The 23,124-nt window shown below is 38.1% G+C and overlaps 1 protein-coding gene across 1 annotated transcript in view; it reads right to left on the reverse strand.

The window, feature by feature from the left end:
- The window catches only part of ptprjb.2 (protein tyrosine phosphatase receptor type Jb, tandem duplicate 2), a 332,873-nt gene that overhangs the window by 298,789 nt on the left and 10,960 nt on the right, over window positions 1-23,124 (reverse strand). The window contains exons 6-11 of the mRNA XM_051922620.1: window positions 19,454-19,544; window positions 13,605-13,684; window positions 13,159-13,293; window positions 11,763-11,882; window positions 11,464-11,624; window positions 9,145-9,280 (exon numbers count right to left, since the gene is read on the reverse strand). Of these exons, the coding sequence (XP_051778580.1) occupies window positions 9,145-9,280; window positions 11,464-11,624; window positions 11,763-11,882; window positions 13,159-13,293; window positions 13,605-13,684; window positions 19,454-19,544 (723 nt within the window). The remainder of the gene's footprint in view (window positions 1-9,144; window positions 9,281-11,463; window positions 11,625-11,762; window positions 11,883-13,158; window positions 13,294-13,604; window positions 13,685-19,453; window positions 19,545-23,124) is intronic.

Consider the following 23,124-nt stretch of genomic DNA (forward strand, 5'->3'; position numbering starts at 1 on the left):
GTTGTTTTTTTTTTTTTTTTAAATAAGGGCACCATACAGTAATTTTGACCCCCTAAGTCTTTTTCTGGATGTGGAGAGCTACCATAAGGGCTCTTACTTACGATGACTTCCAGAGTGGTAAGTAGTAGGGGACATAGAAGCACTAGGAACAAGTGACCATGACCTCTGTGTGTTAGACTTCGGCCAAAGCAAATCAACAGAAACAACAAAGTATGAAGTGTACTTTCAGAAATTTACATTTTTAGAGAACATCTAAAAAACAGACAACATTTAAAAGAATAAGAGAATGTGGAATAACAGACGTAACAGACACTAAATCAAAATCCCAAAAATGTTAAAAAACAAAATAAGCTCTTCTTAACATCGAGCTGTTTAGTGGCATATCAGGAAAAATCAACAGCTAGCTGAACATTCACAGCACACAGACGGAGTAAGAAACTGCTGTCCCGTCACTAGCTATGCTGTTGTTTCCGTTCACTACAATGAAGGTTTACATTGGTTTGTCATTCGTCAAATATATATATGGTGTGCTGATGAGAAATGCACTCAAGCAGCAGACATCGAGGTTTATCCTTTACTGCTAAAAATATTTTTGTAGCTGATGATTTGGCAAAGAACTGTGGTACATCCAAGTCTCCGTTATCAGGTAAAATTTCATCGCTATAACAGTACAGTGGAACCTCGGTTTATGAACGTCTCATACAAATCAGTTTACGACCAAAAAGTTCACCAAACTTTTGCCTCGGTTCACAACCACACACTCGGTATACAAACAAGCCAGTTTCCCTTTCGGTTTGTACGTGTTCAGTCTCTCTCTGTGCATTTCCTGTGCAGCGAGCGAGCGAGCAAGAGAGAGAGAGCGCGACACACACACACACAGGAGCGCGCTAGAGAGACACACACACACACACGAAAGAGAGAGCGCGAGTGAGAGACAGAGGGCTGGACGCATAAGGTAGAGAAGGCTTGATTTTGTTTTCACTTCTGTTTACAGCGATCGGTTCGTAGCGTTTATTGTTGCAATGTTACTTTTCTTGGTGGTTTATTAAATTACGGATTTTTCAAATGTTCATTTTTTTCCCTGTGCTTAAAACTCATTAAAAAAGTGTTTTTAGCGAGCGGTTCCTAGCACTATAACGCAAACTATTGCAGTGTTAGTTTTCTCTGTTGTTCAAGGTTTTTACATTTAGTTTAGTATTACGCTGTGCATTCTATGGTATAATTAACTATATTTGTGCTTAAAAACTAAAAAAATACATATTTACATACAGTTCGTATGGTCTGGAATGGATTAATTGTATTTACATACAATCCTATGGGGGAAATTGCTTTGGTTCACAACCAAATCGGTTTACGACCAGAGCTTTGGAACGAATTACGGTCGTGAACCAAGGTTCCACTGTACAACAATAAAAATGGAATACATTATCAGACAGTATGGCAAACAGTAGGACTTCATTTGTCTTATAAAAGTGAACATGATGATATTTTGGAGAAAATAGCTGACTAGGACAGATGAGCTTTGTTGGTTCTAATGATCATTGAGTGGAAACACATTTTAGGGTGCTGATGTATTGTTTGTACTGTTTTAATCTTTAGGAAAACTCTTCCAAATATCTGAATAAAGAAAGTGCATCACACCGGGATATGGCAGAGTGCACTGACTCTTTATCTCCCTTTCCTGCGGACCATTCACGGGAGATTCCACCTGGCACTCTTAACGTCACTTGCAGGTCCGAGCCTATGGAAGAAAACCATACAGGCTCCTGTACCTGTGATGTCTCCTCCGGGCTCAAACCTATGGCTGAAGACCATCATGAGCCCGATCCCTTTGACCTCACTTCCTGTCTTCCCCTTTAAAAGCCTCCACCTTTTCTCTATTCCCTCAGTTCTGTTCTGGACTCGGTTTTGTACACAGCAGTGCTGTGTAACTTACTCACGACTTTGCAGCCAGGATACCAAATATACGGGTGGCTGCCCCAAACCTTGCTATGGCTCTTTGTGGCTTTTGTGACAACAGTAAACACCATCACAAACGGCACCATTTTCAGTGTGCAGCAATAACTAATATTTGTACTAGACAATTTTAAATGAGTTAAAGTCAAATGATCCATCCATCTATTTTCTAAGCAGATTATCAAATTCAGGTTAGCAGAAAAGTGACATTTTACCAGAGCACAATGTTCTTATGGCCGCTTTATCCAATTGAGGGCGGTGTTGGCATAGAGGGAAGCAATCCCACAAGCATTAGGCATGGCCCTGGACTGGGTGCTTATCCATCACCGAGTCAGTTACACGCAATCCCACAATCATACAGTGCAGAATTTATGACATGGGGAGGCTATCAGATAAGCAGGTTTGAATATGTTTTCACTTTAATTCATTTAGCTTCTTCTGTATAAACATAAACTTTTTTTGTACGTTGTGTGGGGTGAGTTTAATGCTGATTTAAAATGTTATACTTGTCACTTTCCTTGTCACTACCCTCAATTTGATAACTGGGTTAGAAAATGGATGGATCTAGCAACTTTTATTTATTTTAAATTCTCCTGTACAAATGTAAGTTATTGTAGCACATTGTCAGTGGGAGGAGGATGTCCTAAAATGAACACAGTATGGGGGAACAGATAAACGAACAGTTGACTTTGTAGTCATGGTGACAAGAAGAGAAAAAAGGCCATATATAGTATGAAGACCACTTAAGGAGATTGCCACTTAAAGTTACTACTGTGAACCAGCAATAGGGCTTCCATAGAAAAGGTCCCAAGGCTTTCAGAGACTGTGTCTGACATTGGAAGTGATCCAGTGAACTTATATTTGGGAGAAGAGTTGGGACGAGGGGTAAACTGGGAGTAATAAAAGTATAAATAAATTAAGATAAAAGTAACCTTATACAAGAACAAACAGCAGGTTGTCGGGAGGAAGAAGATTACAGGAGTCTAGGGGACCAGAAGGTGTAAAATAACTATAGCAGTACTATAATGTAATTTCTTTGGCTTATTTTTTTTTAGTTTTACCATTTAAGTTACAACATTTAATTTAAATTAAAAAAAAGTTAAGGCAGTCTTAGTACTCCTAACTCAAATTTTAACAATGAGGCCATTGCAATGCAAGTCCAGTTGAATGTTGGACTTTTTAGATGACGGCTTAGAGGAGCCAGTCTTCTATGAGGGCTACATCTGCAGGAGATGCCAGTTAACCTCAAGCTCAGGGTGGCTGAACTGGAGGAGGAGTAAATTGGCTTGCGTTGTAGCAGAGAATCGGCAGACCTGTCCCAGGTGTCCTTTAGAGATATAGTGTGAATAGAAGAATCTGACCAGACAGGTGGAGATAAGTGGGTCACGGGCACAAGGCATAAGGTAAAGGGTGCACACTGTCCAGAGGCATCAAACCCCAAAATTGGAAGTGTCAGATTGTTTTCAGGTCCATGTGGAGCTGGACGGTGTCTCTGAAGATTCTGAACGACTCATAAAAAGAGAGGTAGTGATAGTAGATTACTCAATTATTAGGGGTACTGAAGTGCAGGTTTGCTCCAGAGACAGAGTGTCTCGCACGGTGTGTTGCCTTCTGGGTGCACAGGTGGGAGGACTCTATGGAATGGTGGATAGGCTCTTGGCCCGAGTGGGGGTGGATCCAGTTGTAATTCTCCATATTGGAACAAATGACAAAAATAAGGGTAGTCTGTCAGTTCTGTGACCAAATTTAAAGAGTTAGGTGCCAGGCTGAGGAGCAGAACTGACAAGGTAGTCTTCTCTGAAGTTCTGCCTGTGCCACACACCAGTCCACGAATGACTGAGGAGACTACGAGGCTTAACATGTGGCTCAAATCCTGGTGCAAGAGAGAAAGGTATAAGTTTAAGGGGCATTGGGATTCCTTTTGGAACAGATGGGATATCTGAACCAGAGGGGCACCAATGTATTAAGGAGACATATGAGTAGGTTAGTCAGGGATTGTTTAAACTAGGAAAATAGGGGGTCAGGGAGTTTAGGACAGGCCAGGTTTAGAACTGTACATGGAGGAAGAAATAGTAGTAGTAGTGTAAAAATAAAAATGTGCAGTAATGTAAATTCTAACCCAAAGTGTAAATGTAAAAATAAAAGTAAAATAGCTTGCCTTAATACTAGAAAGTATCAAAAATAAAACAAGTGAGTTGTATGTAGAGGAGCATAATTATGATATTATCGCAACAATGGAGACCTACACAGTTTTTAACAAGGATAGACTGAACCAAAAAGGAGTTGAGGTTGCTGTTTATGTCAAACTGAATTTAAACTTAAGTCCTCTTCTGTTTGATGATGAGCCCCATCTTAGTGAGGACATGTGGCTCCTCCTGGAAAGTATTAGAGAACGAGGATTTATTTGAGTAGTGCGTTATAGACAACACAATGCAGACTGTACTTTCAACACACATCCTTTAAGTAATATTAAAAAGGCAAGTTTACAGGGGGATATTATAGTCATGGGGGACTTTAACTATCCAAATATTAATTGGGATAACCTTGCAGAAGGGTGGCACGGTGGTTGGTGTGTGGGTGTGGGTGTGTGTCCTGTGGTGGGCTGGTGCCCTGCCCGGGGTTTGTTTCCTGCCTTGCGCCCTGTGTTGGCTGGAATTGGCTTCAGCAGACCCCCGTAACCCTGTAGTTAGGATATAGCGAGTTGGATAATGGATGGATGGATAACCTTGCAGACAGCGGAGGACAAGAGCAACAGTTTTTTAGAAGTCATCAGTGACTGTTTTTAACACTGTATGTTAAAGCACCAATGTAGGGTGAAGCCTTTCTAGATTTAGTATTAAGGGGGATAGAATTAAGGATGTAGAGGTGATTGAACCACTAGGGTCAAGTGACCATAACATAATACAATTCTCAGTGTTTTATAAGAGTGTGCATGCCAAGACTAAAACTGTTAAGTTTAACTTTGGTAGGACAAATTTTGAGCAAATGTGTCAATGTCTAAGGAGGATAGACTGGGAAAAGCTTTTAAGTGTGGAGACAGCTGAGGAGCAGTGGAACAGGATTAAAAATGTTTTACATGTAATGCTGGACAGGTACATACCTAAATTTGGAATTAATAGGAAATTTAAAAAAAACACCACAGTGGGTTAATAAAGAGACAAAAAGGAAGCTGCAAAGGAAAAAAGCAGCTGTATAAGGCGTATAAGAGTAATGACTCCAATGTGAATCATAGGGCGTATGAGAACATGAGGGCAACCATTAAGAAGGATATTAGGGAGGCTAAAAGAGAGTTGGAAAGGAATATAGCAGATAAGGCGAAAGACGACCCAAAGAGATTCCTTCAGTATTTTAGTAGTAAAAGAACAGTCAAGGAGGAGGTCGAGTGCATCAGAAATAGTAATGGAGAATTAAAAAATACTAACAGTGACATAACAGATGATCTAAATAAGAATTTTTCTGAGGTCTTCACAAGTGAGGAAGTAGATAAGCTCCCAGCAGTAAATAAGACTATTGCAGTGGTGATGGACAGGTTGACAGATGAGATTAGACTGGAGTCCCCATGGACTGTGGTGTTTGTGAATAATATTGTGATCTGTAGCGAGAGTAGGAAGAAGGTCGAGGAGACCCTGGAGAGGTGGAGATATGCTCTAGAGGAGAGGAATGAAGGTCAGTAGGACCACCAAGACAGAATACGTGTGTGTGAATGAGTGGGAGGTCAGCGGAATGGTGAGGATGAGGGGAGTAGAGTTGGCGAAGGTAGATGAGTTTAAATACTTGGGATCAACAGTACAGAGTAATGGGGATTGTGGAAGAGAAGTGAAAAAGAGAGTGCAGGCAGGGTGGAATGGGTGAAGAGTGTCAGAAGTGATTTGTGACAGACAGGTACCAGCAAGAGTGAAAGGGAAGGTCTACAGGACGGTAGTGAGACCAGCTATGTTATATGGGCTGGAGATGGTGGCACTGACCAGAAAGCAGGAGACAGAGCTGGAGGTAGCAAAGTTAAAGATGGTATGATTTGCATTGGGTGTGACGAGGATGGATAGAATTAGAAATGAGGACATTAGAGGGTCAGCTCAGGTGGGACGAGTCAGAGAGACAAAGTCAGAGAGGCGAGATTGCGTTGGTTTGGACATGTGCAGAGGAAAGGTGCTGGGTATATTGGGAGAAGGATGTTAACGATGGAGCTGCCAGGGAAGAGGAAAAGAGGAACACCTAAGAAAAGCTTTATGGATGTGGTGAGAGAGGACATGCAGGTGATGGGTGTAAGGGAGCAAGATGTAGAGGACAGGAAGATATGAAAAAAGATTATCTGCTGTGGCAACCCCTAACGGGAGCAGCCAAAAGAAGAAGAAGAAGTAAATGGGACTACTAAGGAGGTACTGATTAATTTGGAAATTGTAGAAGGCGAAGTACTGCTCAGATTAAATAGGCTGAAATCAAGCACGTTGCCAGGACCAGATATTATTTACGCTCAAGTTCTTAAGGAGGTTAGTGAGTACATACTGTATATAAACCCTTGACACATATTTTTATGAAGTCACCGTGCACTGGGGAAATGCTGAAGGACTGGGAAATGGCAAATATTATCCCATTGTATAAACAGGGTGACTGGGCAGATCCAAGCAACTATAAGTCAATAAGCTTATAGTGCATCACAGGAAAATTAATGGAAGGAATTATTAAGGATAAGATTGAGCTGCACATGGCAAGGACAGGAGTTTTACTGAACAATCAGCATGGGTTCAGAAGAGCGATGTAATGTTTTACTAACATGCTGGAATTCTATGAGGAAGCTACAAAAAGATACGATCAAAGTGGAGCACATGGTATCATTTATTGGACTTTCAGAAAGCATTTGATAAGGTGCCACACGAGAGGTTGGACATCAAACTAATAGAAGTGGGAGTTCAGGGTGATGTTTGCAGATGGGTGCAGAATTGGCTCAGACACAGGAAGCAGAGGGTGATGGTGCAAATTACCTTAACAGAATTGGGTGATGTTAAGAGTGGTGACCAGCAGGGGGCAGTGCTAGAGGGCCACTGGTATTTTTAATATATATAAATGATTTGAATAGGAATATTTAACAAGCTGGTTAAATTTGCAGATGAAACCAAGATGGGTGGATTGGCAGATTATTTGGAATCCATTAAATCATTACAGAAGGACTTGGATAGCATACAGGCTTGGGTAGATTTGTGGCAGATGAAATTTAATGTCAGTAAATGTAAAGAATTACACATAGGAAATAAAAATGTGAGGTTTGAAAACACAATGGGTGACCAGAAAATCAAGAGTACACTTTATGAGAAGGACTTAGGAGTCGTAGTGGCCTCAACGCTATCAACTTCCAGATTGTGTTTAGAAGCCATTAAGAAGGCTAACAGAATGTCAGGTTATATAGCGCCTTGATGTGTGGAGTACAAGTCACAGGAGGTTCTGCTCAAGCTTTATGACACACTGGTGAGGCCTCATCTGGAGTACTGGGTGCAGTTTTGGTCTCCAGGCTACAAAAACGACATAGCAGCACAAGAAAAGGTCCAGAGAAGAGCGACTAGGCTGAGTCCAGGGCTACAGGGGATGAGTTAGGAGGTAAGATTAGAAGAGTTGAGCCTTTTTAATTCATGAAAAAAGATTAAGAGGTGACATGATTGAAGTGTTTAAAGTGATGAAGGGAATTAGTCCAGTGGATCGAGATGGTGACTTTAAAATGAATTCATGAAGAACAAGGGAACAAAGTTGGAAACTTATTAAGGGTAAATTTTGCACAAACATTAGTAAGTTTTTCACTAAACAGAGAACCGCAGACACTTAGAATGAGCTACTAAGAAGCATAGTAGACAGTAAGACTTTTCAGACATTCAGAACTCGACTTGATGTTTTATTAAAAGAACTAAGTAGAAAGGACTGCCAAGCTTTGTTGGGTGGAATGGCCTGTTCTCACCTAGATTGTTCTAATGTTCTAATAAGGGAGCTTTTGCACTTTGGATTCTTATAAATATCATTGTTGTGCTTACTTTACATCTAAATATCTTCCCATTATTCTATGAACAGGAATAGTGCCAGAGCTGTCCCTAGTTATTATAATGTATTCATTTTTTTTGCTACTAAAGAATGTGCATATGCTGATGCTCATGCAAATATGTATTGTCCTACAGCCTTATATTAGGTTCATTGAGGTCTTTTTTTCATGTATATATTCATCTATGCAAATAAAGTGCCATAATTAAAAATATTTTCTTAGGGAGTCACGCAATTGACAGCATGTCTATGCTCATTGGTTGAAGGTTATAAATAGCAAAAACAATATAAACGTTTGTTAAATGCAGGAGACAGAAGATGGATGGTCTATGGCTGAGTGGATATGTCAGGTCTTTAGGACAGAAATGTGAAAATTTCTCTCATTACTTAAAAAAAACTACTACTTAAAAACAGAAGAACATTTTACAAAACATTTCAAACAAATTCTATACGCATTCATCCTCCTAGCTCAATACCACAGACAATAAAACTTTTTTTACATGTAAAATTCCACACAAGTTGATTGGAAGCATCAAAAATTCCCTGAATTAACTTTTAGAATGTTTATTTTTCTAAATTTTTAATTTATAAAACAGACAGGAACAACAATTATGGTCAAAACTGTCTTTCTGGATACTTATTAAATAATGTTATTTCATGAAAAACCTCTAATGCAAAAAAAGCTTCAAAAGTAAAATTACAATACATCCATCCATCCATCCATTTTCCAACCCGCTGAATCCGAACACAGGGTCACGGGGGTCTGCTGGAGCCAATCCCAGCCAACACAGGGCACAAGGCAGGGAACCAATCCCGGGCAGGGTGCCAACCCACCGCAGGACATACACAAACACACCCACACACCAAGCACACACTAGGGCCAATTTAGAATCACCAATCCACCTAACCTGCATGTCTTTGGATAGTGGGAGGAAACCGGAGCGCCCGGAGGAAACCCACGCAGACACGGGGAGAACATGCAAACTCCACGCAGGGTGGACCCGGGAAGCGAACCCGGGTCTCCTAACTGCGAGGCAGCAGCGCTACCACTGCGCCACCGTGCCGCCCTACAATACATTTATTTTCTAAATATTTCATAATTTATATTACTCTAAACAAATTAATTCCATGCTGTTTTGCAGATGCATTTATAAAAACCAAAGCCAGTACCTCAGTCTGTACCATCAGTGGTCTGTGCATTCGAAGGTCACAGATTATTTTGTAAACATTTACTGAGTTAGTCCGGTCTATCTGATGGATGACGTGGTCCAGAGCTATCAATGTTCCTGTGCGGCCAACTCCAGCACTAAAAGGAGAAAAAAAAACATTGGTTATAAACTTCAGTCATATACAGCATTTTCTGAACCTTTTTAATCCAACTTATGCTTCTTGCAGGGCGTGAAGTCTATGGTGGCAGGATGACTAATAGGAACCTACCCTGCCCAGGATGACAATGCCCGCACGTGGTCAAGTCCACAGTAACACAGGTACATTTGAAAATGCATCTTTTCTATTCATCTTGTCCTTCAATCACAGTGAAACAGTGTTTTCGACAACCAAATCTTTTAAAACTTTCAGGCACTGGCTTCGTCATAAAGCATGATGTGACACAAATGACCCAGAGATGCATGTTACGTTTCCTATGATATACTCCATATCCATCCATTTTCTTTTTTTTCTCTTTGTCTGCTTTTGACCACCAAACTCTCTTCAAAAATATGTAAATATCTGAAAACGCCGGGTCTTACATGGCGGTGAACAGGGGATGTGGAGCTTTTCAAAAACACTGATATATGACTGTCAAGTGCTGAGACACAAGCTTTACTTTTGACAACACACTATATGATGTTGTCTTTACAGGTTACTTATGTGCATCAGCTAACCTGTACTGTACCTTGAAACGCTTGAATATTTCATCTTATTTATTTTGACAGGATGCATAGTCAATATTTTCCACGGCTTCAGGTGGTTTATACTCATTTGAAACCTTTAAAAGCAGTTATAAATCATCTGTCCAATTAAAGAAATCTGGTTTAGTGTTTCTGCAGATGGTCTTTGTTCTCCTTGTGCTTTGTGCACTTTGAATTATTTTGCGTTTGCTCCATGAACAAAAATCGCTCTTGGCTGGCAAGCCATACATGCCCAATGTGAAAGATTCGGCATGTTGATATGAATAGCAAAATGATATAAAATGCTCTGAAAACATTAATGAGGACAGAAAGCTATGAAATGAAATTGGCATTTTCAAATATATCCATATTTAGAGCCGCCAACCTATTGTGCAATGCATATCTTTTAAGTCTGGAAAGAAACAGTAACATGCAGTACATAAACATGCAGAGAATGTCTAAAACGCTCACAGAAAAGGTTCTAGGGTTAATAACAAGAGATTTCAAGTATTATGTGAATATTAGATAGATAGATAGATAGATAGATAGATAGATAGATAGATAGATAGATAGATAGATAGATAGATAGATAGATAGATAGATAGATAGATAGATAGATAGATAGATAGATAGATAGATAGATAGATAGATAGATACTTTATTAATCCCAAGGGGAAATTCACATACAGTATTATACTATATACTAAATTCATATATTATACTCAATTAAATGAAATAACAAACAACACAATACTCCTGTGAGGTGCAAATTATTGTTTGCAAACTGCATCACACAAAAGTAATTCAGGTAAGAGCAGCCTCAAAAAATGCAGACGGCTTCAATCTGTAGTGATTCACATTTAATTCCATGACCTGGTGACTTCTCACTCTTCAGAATATTCATTTAAAAAATGTAAATGTGTGCAAAAATCACAAAATAGTAAAGGAAAATTTTGAATACAAGCTACGTACATTAAATGAAAAGACATTTTGTAATGTGAAGAAAATTTAATTTAACTGTTATTAAATTAAATAATAGAGAATTTATACTGGTGTTCAAAAATTTGGGGTCACCCAGAAATGTTCATGTTTTTAATAAAAATGTATATCTTTTATTATCAAGATACCATTAAATTGATTTAAAAATTCATTCAAGGCTTTACTAGTGTTTCTAATTGCTATTACTGCTTGAAATGACTGATTTTTAATTTATTATTCACATACGGTCGTGTAGCCCCATTTTCAGCAGCAATTCCTTCAGTGTCCTAAAGGTCATCTCTCTTAGGGTATTCCTAATTAGTCATGTTTATATGTCACTTAGTTATTAAAGAAATCTAGTAACCAACCAAATCTCTAGTAACCAATCAGCATGTAAACATGACTAATTAAGAGTAAACTAATGGAGTTTATCATTAGGACACTGAAGGAATTGCTGCTGATAATGGGGCTGCACAGCCATATGTGAATAGTAAATTAAAAGTGAGTCATTTCAAGCAGAAACAGCCATTAAAAACATTAGTAATAACTTGGCTATATTGTTAATCACTTTAATGGCATATTGATAATAAAAGGTATCAACTTCTATCAAAAAATGACTGACCTGCAGTGAACTACTGTCGGTGAGTTCCTCTGGGACTGATCTATATGTTCTCTTACAAGATTCCTGAACCGAATTAACAAGTCTGCGTTCTCAGGCACCCCATGATCTGGCCAGGCAGTAAAATGAAAATGTTTTATTCTGCGCTTGTTACCATTTGCCAGCTGTAAAAAAAAAAAAGGTAGAGATCAACAAATAACAAATTTGTGTCAAAAAAGAGGTCAAATACATTTCAGTACTTAATTTATAATTTTGGATTTAAAAAACAATTTCTAACAATAAAAACTGAATCGAGTACCCACATTTTCCAAATTTAATTCTCTAATCGTCCACTCTTCAGTAGGAGTCTCCGAAATCAGAGATACTTGCATATTTCCATGGGTCTGGGAGCTGGATGAAGGCCAGTATTTTTCACACTTCACCTATAACACAATAGTAAAATAGTGTGTGTAGCAGACTATGATAAACCTTTTTTCTTTATGTCCTTCTTTAAAATCCATTTGTTTGGAACTACAGAACCTGATTTAAAAAAAAAATACTTTGAGGACTTTTAACCACAGACATCAATCCATCCATCTATCCATCAATTTTCAAACCGGCCTATTCTAAGCAGGCCAGGGACTATCCCAGCAAGTATAGGGTGCAAGACAGGAATAATCCCTGGACAGGGCAGCAGTGCATCTAAGGGAGAACACACACACACACAAACACACATTTACACTAAGGCCAATTTAGTAAAGACAGTTAACCTAACATGAAAGTCTTTGGCCTGTGAGAGGAAACCGACGCACCTGCAGGAAACCCATGTGGGAATGGGGAGTAGACGCAGTCTCCACACAGGGAGCACCCATGACATGAGCCCAGGTCTCCTTATTGTTAGGCAGCAGCCACTGTGCTAGCCAACAGTCATCAAATTAGGACTTAATTCTGTTCATCAGAATGCTTTAAACATTTTCTGTTTGTAAATGTTTTGGGACAGCATGGTGCCAACTCCAGAACCCTGTGTTTCAAACAGAGACTAATCTTAATCTCCATGATGTCCTACTTGTATCTGTAATTGTTTTTCATTCTTTGCACACAGATATGCAGGACAGGTTTTCTGTGACTAAAAACTCTTTATGGTTATGTATGCCCTAACCAAGACGAGTGTTCTGTCTTAAATTTTTTTACTGGCTTGAACCTTATTTTGCCAGTAAGGGTTTCTGGTCCATATTGAATGTATTTTGGAAACTGAATTAGTAGGTCCACAAATTGGACCAATGAATGCAGCTCTTGTTGTTGTTTCTTGAAGTAATGTATGAAACATTTCTTCTTTCTTATTTAATTATTTTCTGTAACTAGGTTAAATTGGAAAATGTATAATTAAAATGTAATTGGCCAGATATTTGACTTTTTTAAATGTACAGTCCATGAACACACATTACTTTTAAGTTTACATGCCTTAAGATAGAATTGACTAAACTGTGAAATAAGAACATCAAAAGTCATATACTGTGGTGGGCTGGCACCCTGCCCGGGGTTTGTTTCTTGCCTTACGCCCTGTGTTGGCTGGGATTGGCTCCAGCAGACCCCCGTGACCCTGTAGTTAGGATATAGCAGGTTGGAAAGTCATATACAGTATTAATCTGCACAGAGTAACACGTTCATTTTCATACAAACGTCCCATCTGCAAATCATTCAAAAATAATGTACGCTTACTTTTCCTTTTTCATTGCACTGTGTCAGCATGACCAATGTGTGCACATTCTGCTCCCAGACCATCCTCCAGAAGTCCTTCACGGTGTTTGGCAGGGGACCCTGCGTACCAATGAACTCTTTCCTTGAGTTATAGCCCTGAAAATACAAAATATCACAAGTGCTAAAAAATGGATTAATTAATTTTAACAAATGCAGTTAGAATATGGGACATGTGCATCCCAAAATGACTAAAACAAATTACAAAGTAATAAAACAACATGAGGTACAGAAGAGTCATATAAGTATTATTATGTTTAAACATGAATAAGATATTGTATTCTTTGTGTTGGTTTAAATTTTATTATTATATTTAAGAACACTAATTTTTTTTTTATTAACTGGCATAAACAAATACATTCAAGCAGTCTATTAAAGTCTCCACACTTTACTATTTCACTAGTACTTACTGGTAGATAGCTGGCATTGATGTAGTCCTCATTCGGGTTACCTTCAGGGCCAACTGATAGCTTGACACGAGACTCATCATCTGAAAGTAAAACACCAAAAATGTTTTATAAAAGAAAACATATTTACTAATCTTATGCAATATTTTTATCAAATAATGAATTAGTATTGTAATAAGCTGCTAAAATGGGGTAAAGGAAGTAGGACACTGTAATCAAAGGAACTGCAATTTAGCCAGTTGCCTATTTATTTAAGACAGAAAGAAGACCAAAACAAACAAGTGCTGCTGATTTCTACCAATTCACTCGTACAGCTGCACCTATTGTTGCAGTTACAGCATCAGCATATACAGTATATCTGTCTTTATGACTTTTTTTTTTCCTTTCTGCAGTATTTTCCTTTAATTAAAAGAGGTGTCTTTTCACTCCTGCCCCTATTTAAAACAATTACCTCTATGGATTACAATCCCCAAACCTTTCAGTTCCTGAAATGTGCATGCTGTCATGGACCACACAGCCAACTCTTGTCCCAGCTAAGACCTCATAATCCCAACTGTCTCAAGTTCTCAGAGGTCAAGACATTACTGTACAGTAGACATACATGACACAGCACAAACTGTACTTTATGTAGGCAGGATGTACTGTTACTAGTGATAAATGCATTTACAGCTTCACAAAATATGATATGTGCACCCTATGACGTATTTTATGTAGTGTTCCTTAAATTATTTTTTTATTAGTTATAATAATGTGATCTTGCAGATTTTTGTCTAAAAGCCAGTAAATCTGGGTTTAGTGGAAGTTTATAAAACTTTGCTTTTCAGAGTTAGATTGTTTGGATTGCATTATTGATTGTATTTACTAGTTGCAGATGCTACATTTTACACTACTTTCCAGTACATTGCTTATTGAGCTTATTCTAAACAGGGAAAAATACATTATTTTTGAAAAGATGTAGCAGCTGTTTAATGCTACTTTGTTACAATGTTTTACAAATAGACTATTTTCAGGTGCTTGTACATAAAGTGCAAAAATCTCCTACTGTTATCGTCATATCTGTCTATCCATATGACACAACTTGGCTCCCAGTGGACTAATTGTTGAAATTTAGTGCAGTTATTCATGAAGGAAATTTTTGTGGGGATACTGCATATCCAATACAGTGTTCTGTACACATTGGTGAAATTTCAAAATCAACTATCTTTCTGTAAATGAGAAAGAGTCTGCGCAACCTTGATTACTCATAAATTAACTGTTTCAAATCTACCCTTGAGAGAGGTTGGTTACTTCGCTGCATATAATGTTGTATATTTTCCTCTCCACTCCTGACAGCAAAACAGATCTACAATACAAATGATCAAAACACCAGCAATAGTCACATTAATAATAATAATAATTCTTTGCATTTATATAGCGCTTTTCTCACTACTCAAAGCGCTCAGCAATTGTAGAGGCATATGCAGACCTCTGTCACACATACTCAACTGCCCAGCGGCTCCAGGTACAAGAATTTATCTTCGTAGTCATAAAAGTAAAAAATTTTAAGCAAGAAAAGTAGAAAGTTACTTAGCTTGTCTAGAAATGAGAGTCAGAGGAAAGGGGCTCTCTAAGTGTGGCTCTGTAAACCATTCTGCACATACACACATGCTCATTATTTACTGGACATTACACTAGAACAACTTCATGGGTATATTATCTGCAGACTATAATAATTCAATATTTCATAGACACTATTGACATGATCTGGCTTTTATTTTAGATTTTCTACAGTTTCTTTTTGGACTCTAAATATAATTGAATGTTTGTTTTGGGAATTTTATCAAGGAATCTGGTCGTCACATTAGTTTTAAAATTCGATGCATATTTTCAATGATAATAAAAACTGATCACATTCTCCCAAGGCACCTTTAATTTTGTAGGATGACCAGGGGCCTCATGTATAACGCCGTGCGTAGAACTCACACTATAACATGGCATAAGCACAAAAGCGGGAATGTGCGTACGCACAGAAAAATCCAGATGCAGGAATCTGTACGTACGCAAACTTCCACGTTCTTCTGCTACATAAATCCCGATCAGCGTGAAAAGTAACGCAAGTGCACGCGCCTTCTGTCCCGCCCCAACCCCTCCCAGAATTACGCCTCTTTGAATATGCAAATCAATATAAATAGCCTTCTGTGAAAAGACAATGGAAAAGCACGGGAGAAAATATAAGAATTTCAGCGAATACCAAGTGGAGGCAAAGGAAAAATGTACGATTTGTTGGTTTAAACAGTGGTATAATCAACAAAAGGAAGTTGATCGAGTGACAGTGTGTCGGAGAAACTCAAAAGCTCAAGTTCACAAAGTCGCACAGTGCCCGAAATAAAAAAGAAATCACATATCAAAGTCGCTGTGAAAAGGCGAGTCGTAGCCCACCGTCTGAATGTCATATGAAAGCTTATTAGGGTACAGACAAAAAAAAATAGGCACACAGTGGGAAAAAAGCACGAAATGTCAACTTTAATCTCGAAATTTCCACTTTAATCACGTAGTTTATTTTGCCATTAAAGTAGAACATCATAAACTTCATCTTAAAATCGTTTAATTTACTAGTTTCTCAAATCCCTAAAGTAGCACGTTAAATGATTTGTTCCGTATTTGATCTTCTATGTGCTCTGTGTGTGAATCACTACCTGCTTCTTAAACGGGCTTTCTCTTTCTCCGACAGTACACATAATGCATTACATTCGTGATATTACAGCTCTCTGAATAATTAAAATACTGAGATGTATATGTGATATCTTTTTCATGATGATAGGAATGAAAGCATGTTATTAAACATGGGAACACGGTGGCGCAGTGATTGTTCATATCTCACGCAAGAGGCTTGCTGCGCCATGCGCGACCTTCGATGAAATAATTTATTACAGAAGTACTGTCTCTTTCAAACGTACTAACCTCCAATTCCTGTCTTTACTTTTCTTTCTCCAAATACCCAATCGCCACACAATCAGCTCTGTAATAGACGTTAAGCCATCTGTAAGCTTAGAACGCTGATTCTTCAAAACTTTTAAGGAACATTGAAATATCTTCGTAGTACATGTTTAATTATTCTATTCGTCTATCCTTACAGTGTCGCGTCAGCACCAGCAATAATACAGCGCAAGGCAGGAGCTATCCTTGAACTAGCTAGCGGTGCGGCACCGTGTCCTCACATGTTTAATTATTAACAATACTGATTATTTAAATGAAGTTAAAGTTTTATCTGTATACTATAAGCAACATATTTTGCTGCATTTCATCTTAAAAATGATATTGTCATCATACACGCTTTATAAAGTGGCGCAGGTTGTGCAATATTATAACTGTAGTGCAAGTTTACAGTGGGGTAATTGTACTTATAAGTACAAACACTTCTACAAGGAGCACTTGATGGACTGATTGAGTGCGTTTAGAGTTCTTGGGATGAAACTGTTTCTGAAACGCGCGGTCCGTACAGGAAAGTCTCTGAAACGTTTTGCCGTGGCTCAGGCAGCGTCTGCTTCATGTTGTATACCAATAATTCTCTTTTCAATTAGCTGTTGCTGTGATTCCACATTCAGATACAGTGATATAAATACTCCGAGTGGTGCAGTGAGAGTAATATGGAAAAAGATGATCTGCTGTGGCAACCCTTAACGGGAGCAGCTGAAAGAAGAAGAAGATGCATTGAGAGTAACAATGCTAAAGCAGTTATGGTATTTGGAATACTATGGCTATTCCCTGGACCATTATATTGTTGCAGGTTAATTACAATCAGATGCATTACACTAATAAACAATATGCAGGTAGTTTCAGTGTATTTATAAAGCCGCGTCAGGAATGTGGATCTAAGAAAGAAAGGGTGACCACGCAGGAACAGTAGCACTGCTTTTGATGCTGGGTGCCGCCAGGCTGCAAAACCAAGCGGAGATTTTGAGTACGCCATGGTATGAGTTACCGTGGAAATGTGCGTGGCTTTACGCCAAGTTTAGGTTTTATACATCGCGATTTGAGCATGGAAACGTTCGTAAGCAACATTTCTGTGCATACGCACCATTTATACATGAGGCCCAAGGAGTGTGTAATGCGTGATGTCATTACTCCATCCATCATCCAACCCGCTCTATCTTAACTACAAGGTCACGGGGGCCTACTGGAGCCAATCCCAGCCAACACAGGGCGCAAGGCAGGAAACAATTCCCTGGCAGGGCGCCAGCCCACTGCAGGATGTCATTACTGCAACGGTAAAAAGATCAGAACCTGATTTGTGGGGACTACCTAATTACCAATCGTTATTCTTTAAGCATTTAAAATAAGGATCTCTGGTTTTGAACTCTCATCTGTCCCTCAATCAAGTTTTGCGTCTAACATTTTGACTAATGCTTTATTCACTGTTTAGTTTTCTGAAACTCTTACTATGTTTTTTTTTTTCTTACAATACGTGTTTCAAGTCTGGGGCTGTGTTTGCTAAATTTTGTCTTGCCAGTTTTGACTTTGTTTAGCTTACATCCATCTTTTGATTAAACCTCTATTCAAACAACAACTGCTGCTCTCTCAGTCAGAACAACCATAACTTATCAGTCAAGTATTAAAAAGACTTGCCACCATTATGGTTTATTGCAGGCAACAATTTTTGCTTGTGACTTCAAAACTGATAATTGTTGTTTTTGAATATACCTCATTCTTACAAAAGTATCTAATAAACAAAAATGTGATTATTGAATCCTTTTTGACATAAGTAGCTCCAACGTTTAAAACATTTTGTTAGTGAGCCTATTGCATTTGTAAGGGATTTATTTTCCTTCCACAGTTAAGCCTGTATATGTTTTTGAAATTATTGAAGGTGCTAATTTTGCACTGCCACATTTAAATAATAACTCAAACAAAGAATGAAAACTGCTGTCACAATTGCTAGTATCCTTCAGACTCTCAAGTGCCTGGTAAGCAATAACACTGACCAAAAAGTCACCTCAACAAACACTAATGGACAAACCTATGTACTTATCACTCAAAAAGTTACAGTTAAGTGCAACTAATTAAAAAATATTACTTCTTCTGTTTACAAGACAGTGTAACCCGCAGTCTCCCAGCCCTATGCCTCCACTTGGCTGGGTTCTTAGCCCACTCTTTTATACTTCCTATTTTCTATGGCTTAGCCCTCGGTAAAACACTGCAAGCACCTCCTTAAATGAAAGGAGATATCTGGTCTGATCTAGACTTAGATATGAAAAAGGCATATACAGATGTCACATAGTATAGCCGGCGGCACGGTGGCGCAGTGGGTAGCGCTGCTGCCTCGCAGTTGGGTGATCTGGGGACCTGGGTTCGCTTCCCGGGTCCTCCCTGCGTGGAGTTTGCATGTTCTCCCCGTGTCTGCGTGGGTTTCCTCCGGGCGCTCCGGTTTCCTCCCACAGTCCAAAGACATGCAGGTTAGGTGGATTGGGGATTCTAAATTGGCCCTAGTGTGTGCTTGGTGTATGGGTGTGTTTGTGTGTGTCCTGAGGTGGGTTGGCACCCTGCCCAGGATTGTTTCCTGCCTTGTGCCCTGTGTTGGCTGGGATTGGCTCCAGCAGACCCCCGTGGCCCTGTGTTCGGATTCAGCGGGTTAGAAAATGGGTGGATGGATGGACATAGTATAGCCTCACTGAAGGAAACTGAGAGCAAAAAGCAAGAGAAATCACATATGATAGCAATGCATTTATTTCTCCCTAAAGTGAAGGGTTACTTTAATAAGTGTACAATGTAAGCAAGATATCATCATGGTGTAAAACTGCAATACAGGCAAACACTGCAACATGCAGGAAATAGAGAAGACCTTTTAACCAAAAAACAGTTATTTGTATACTTACATGGCAATACATTACTGTAACGATTCTTCACTTTATTTTCCAGGCATAATGCCGCAATCTTGGGCTGAGCACTCCCAACAGTTTTAATATCCTAGCACAAATAAAATAATAATTATAAATGATACATTTTTTCCGTTATACTTATTATTTACTTTTTCTGTAGTATATTGTGGTGTATGTGGAGTACCAAGTGTAACCAAAACAAATAGCCAGATTGTCAGAGTTCAACTGAGTGTTTGTATATACTTTATGAGCTGATCAATAATTAAATGAAACTTCTCTGAGCTCTGATGTTTGAATGATAGAAAAAGATTTATTGAAGAGAATAAGCTCGATATTCAAACATAAATAAACAAATTAAATAAATATATTTTTTAACAGTTTTCGTCAAGCCCTTCCTTAACCTTATGCCATTACACTTTTTTTTCATGTATTAACACCTCATGTTTAAACGCCATTACCTTGGGAGAACACTAACTCAGTAACCTTTCATCACTGGACCTGCTGAAGTATAGTTGCTGCTCACATGTACCGATATTATGTCTTAAATACATTAACTTGATAGCATGATGGTCTAAGATAATCTAACAATAAATCCACTTTAATTCCCTGCACTTCATTGCTTATGCATTGTCTTATTTTGCTCAACCGGAGGAATCCTAATCAGGCCTTAATAACTCAGTGTGCTAGTGCTGTCTTACATCGTGTAAAATAAGAAAAAAAAATCTAAATTGTCTTTTTTCAAGAAAGGTATGAAGATTACATTTTTTGTGGTGGTTTGCAAGAGTTTATTAATTTTGTTCTAGAATATTACTGCTGGTCTCGGCTTTTGTTCTGCTTTCTTTTTACACTGTAAGATATGCAAGGAACTATTTCACAATGGGCTTTTTGTTCATATAGCTCTCCAAAATTTGTTGATGTGGGGCTTTAATCTCTCACTATATATATAAAAGCCAAATAAATACCACTGACTCACTCATCACAAAATCTCCAAAAACCATGAGGACTTGGGACTTGAAATTTGGAGTGTAGGTTACCCTTGGCCCATAGGTGCTCCCTAAGAAACGGTTTTAAAAATTTCGTGGTCCAAGTGCGAAATTTCTTATGGTTTTTTAGACCCATTCACTCTTCTTCTTTCTAAATTAAATTTCTTTAAAGTAAATTAAAAATACTTTCATTTTTCTGAAGAGTACAAGTTTTATTTTGATTTTTTCGAGTTTTTCACAAAGTGTTTGTAATTTGCCATTTATTTATCTTTTTAAAATAATTTAGTTAGGTTAAAGCAATTTTTTTTGAGGATTTTGATTTTCATACTATTATTTATTTTATTCTTTTTCATACTTTCTTCACAAATTCTTCTATTAAGTTTATACCTCTTTAAATAAACCTGTAAAACTATGACCGAGGAAGAAAGGATTTATATTGATGAAGTAATGGTCCCTCACCGCATAGTGCGGATGAGTGGTGACGGCGCGTGCCTGTTTTCCTCGCTGGCCTACCTTGTCTTATATATAAAGCAGACTGTAACAGTCTTGTGGCCTTGTATGTATGTTATCATCCAGTTGACGCATGGAACGTTTCTGGTCTGCTCCACAAAAGCAACCAACAGTTTTATCATGAAAAATCCTTAGTATTATTTGTTTATCTTGTAATGTTTTTTTTTGTTAACTATATTTTCATCTTGCATTATTCTTATTGCAACAATGTTGTAGTGGTAACAGAATGTGAGAGATGACCGGCAGCTTATCCCGACCAATACATCCAAGCCGCTAGATGGAGTCCTCCCTGCAACATGGAGGTGCCCTGGATCCCCGCAGGGCATCATGGAAAATGGAGTTCGGCTTCACAGCCCTGCTGGATACCATGGGTGCCGCCAGGGGATGCTGCAGGGAGGCACAGGGATTGTTATTTTCCCTATAGCCCGGAAGTACTCCCTAGTCATGGGGACGGAAGAACTGAAGTACTTCTGGGCTGAAGAAAAATAAGCGTTTCCATCTGACGTGCTATGGAATCACATGGACTGAAGGACAGAATCACTTCCGGGTCACAAATTATATAAAGGACTGTGGGAAACCCAGCAAGGAGGGCCGGAGTTGGGAGGAAGAGTGACAGAGCTGCTGGGTGGAGAGGAGGATTATTGTTGATTATAATTGTATTGATTATTGAGTATTGTGGAGTTCGAGGTGCTTTGTGCACATTATTGAAGAAAAAAAATATTTACTGGGACTTTTACCTGGTGTTTGGACATGTTGTCTGTGGGTTTTACGAGGCAACAGCAACCCGTAGTATCACAGAATTAAATCAACCTAATAATAATATTAATTTAATTGATGTTTTTGTTTTGTCGTCAAAAATTCTGCATGTAAAAACCTATTACTAGATTACAAAACAAAAATTAATCTGTCAAAAAACCTTAAAAAAAAGTGTTGCTTTACCCATCATTTTTACATTAACTTGAACATATTTCATGATTATATTTTGATGAATATAGGCTATCTATTATATTATATATAAGAGAAGTAAGCTATTTTATTTTTTATCTACCATAAACATCCTATATTTATTTTGTGGATTCAGTGGCTCTCTTTGTGATTTTTGTTTATTTGTTAATGAATAAAACGTCATTTGTTTCACAGCATCGTAGCTAACGTGTTGGTGTTACAATTTTCGTAAAAATGTAATAGGAAGTTTTTTTTAATACGTTCATAATCAAAAAAACTAATTTAATTAGTCAGTCAGTCAGTCATTGTCCAACCCGCTATATCCAAACACAGGGTCACCGGGATCCGCTGGAGCCAATCCCAGCCAGCACTGGGCGCAAGGCAGGAAACAAACTCCGGGCAGGGCGCCAGGCCACCGCAGACTAATTTAATTAAGTTATCAAAATTGAAAGTAAAGTAGAGACCACATATTTCCGGTTTGGTATCGATAAATAAATCTCAAGGACAATCATTGCATATTACTGGAATCAATTTGGACACAGCCTGTTTCTCACATGGACAACTTTATGTGGCATTTTCAAGGGTGGGAAAGTCCTAAGAACCTTTATATATTGGCTAAAGATGGAAAAAATAAAAAAACATTGTATACAACAAGGGACTTCAGTAAACAATACAAGCACATTAGTGAGTCTTTATTGTTTGTTAATTCATTTTTTGATAAAGTTGTGTTTTTTTAATTATATTTTTCTCAAACAATTTAAAAAAAACTTTATTTTTCTCCTAGGCAAAACTGGGTATTTCAGCTAGTATTTATGATATAATGCACCTTCACTATGTTTTAGAAATGTTGTATTCATTTTATTTTTTTACTAGAATGTGTATTACATATTGAAAATTGACCTTTAAGCAAAAAAAAAAAAAATTCAAGGGTACAGGGAGTATGGAATTTAATCAAAGGGAAAATAGAGTCTTGCCAGAGTTAACACAAAGGAGAAAGTATTATCAGAAGGACACCTTACATACTGTATTCATTCATTTTACCTTTACACACAAGTAACTAAAGTCAAGTCAAGTTTATTGTCATGTGTACATAGTATAATAAATTCATCAGAAAGATACAACACCAATATATAAACAAAAAATATATATATACACATAGCAGGCAACATACAGTATGTATTGTCACAAGCGTGCAAATGGGAAACAGCTTAAGAGCTTGAGTGATTGTAA

This window comes from Erpetoichthys calabaricus, chromosome 2, assembly GCF_900747795.2.
Source record: "Erpetoichthys calabaricus chromosome 2, fErpCal1.3, whole genome shotgun sequence".
Taxonomy (NCBI): domain Eukaryota; kingdom Metazoa; phylum Chordata; class Cladistia; order Polypteriformes; family Polypteridae; genus Erpetoichthys; species Erpetoichthys calabaricus.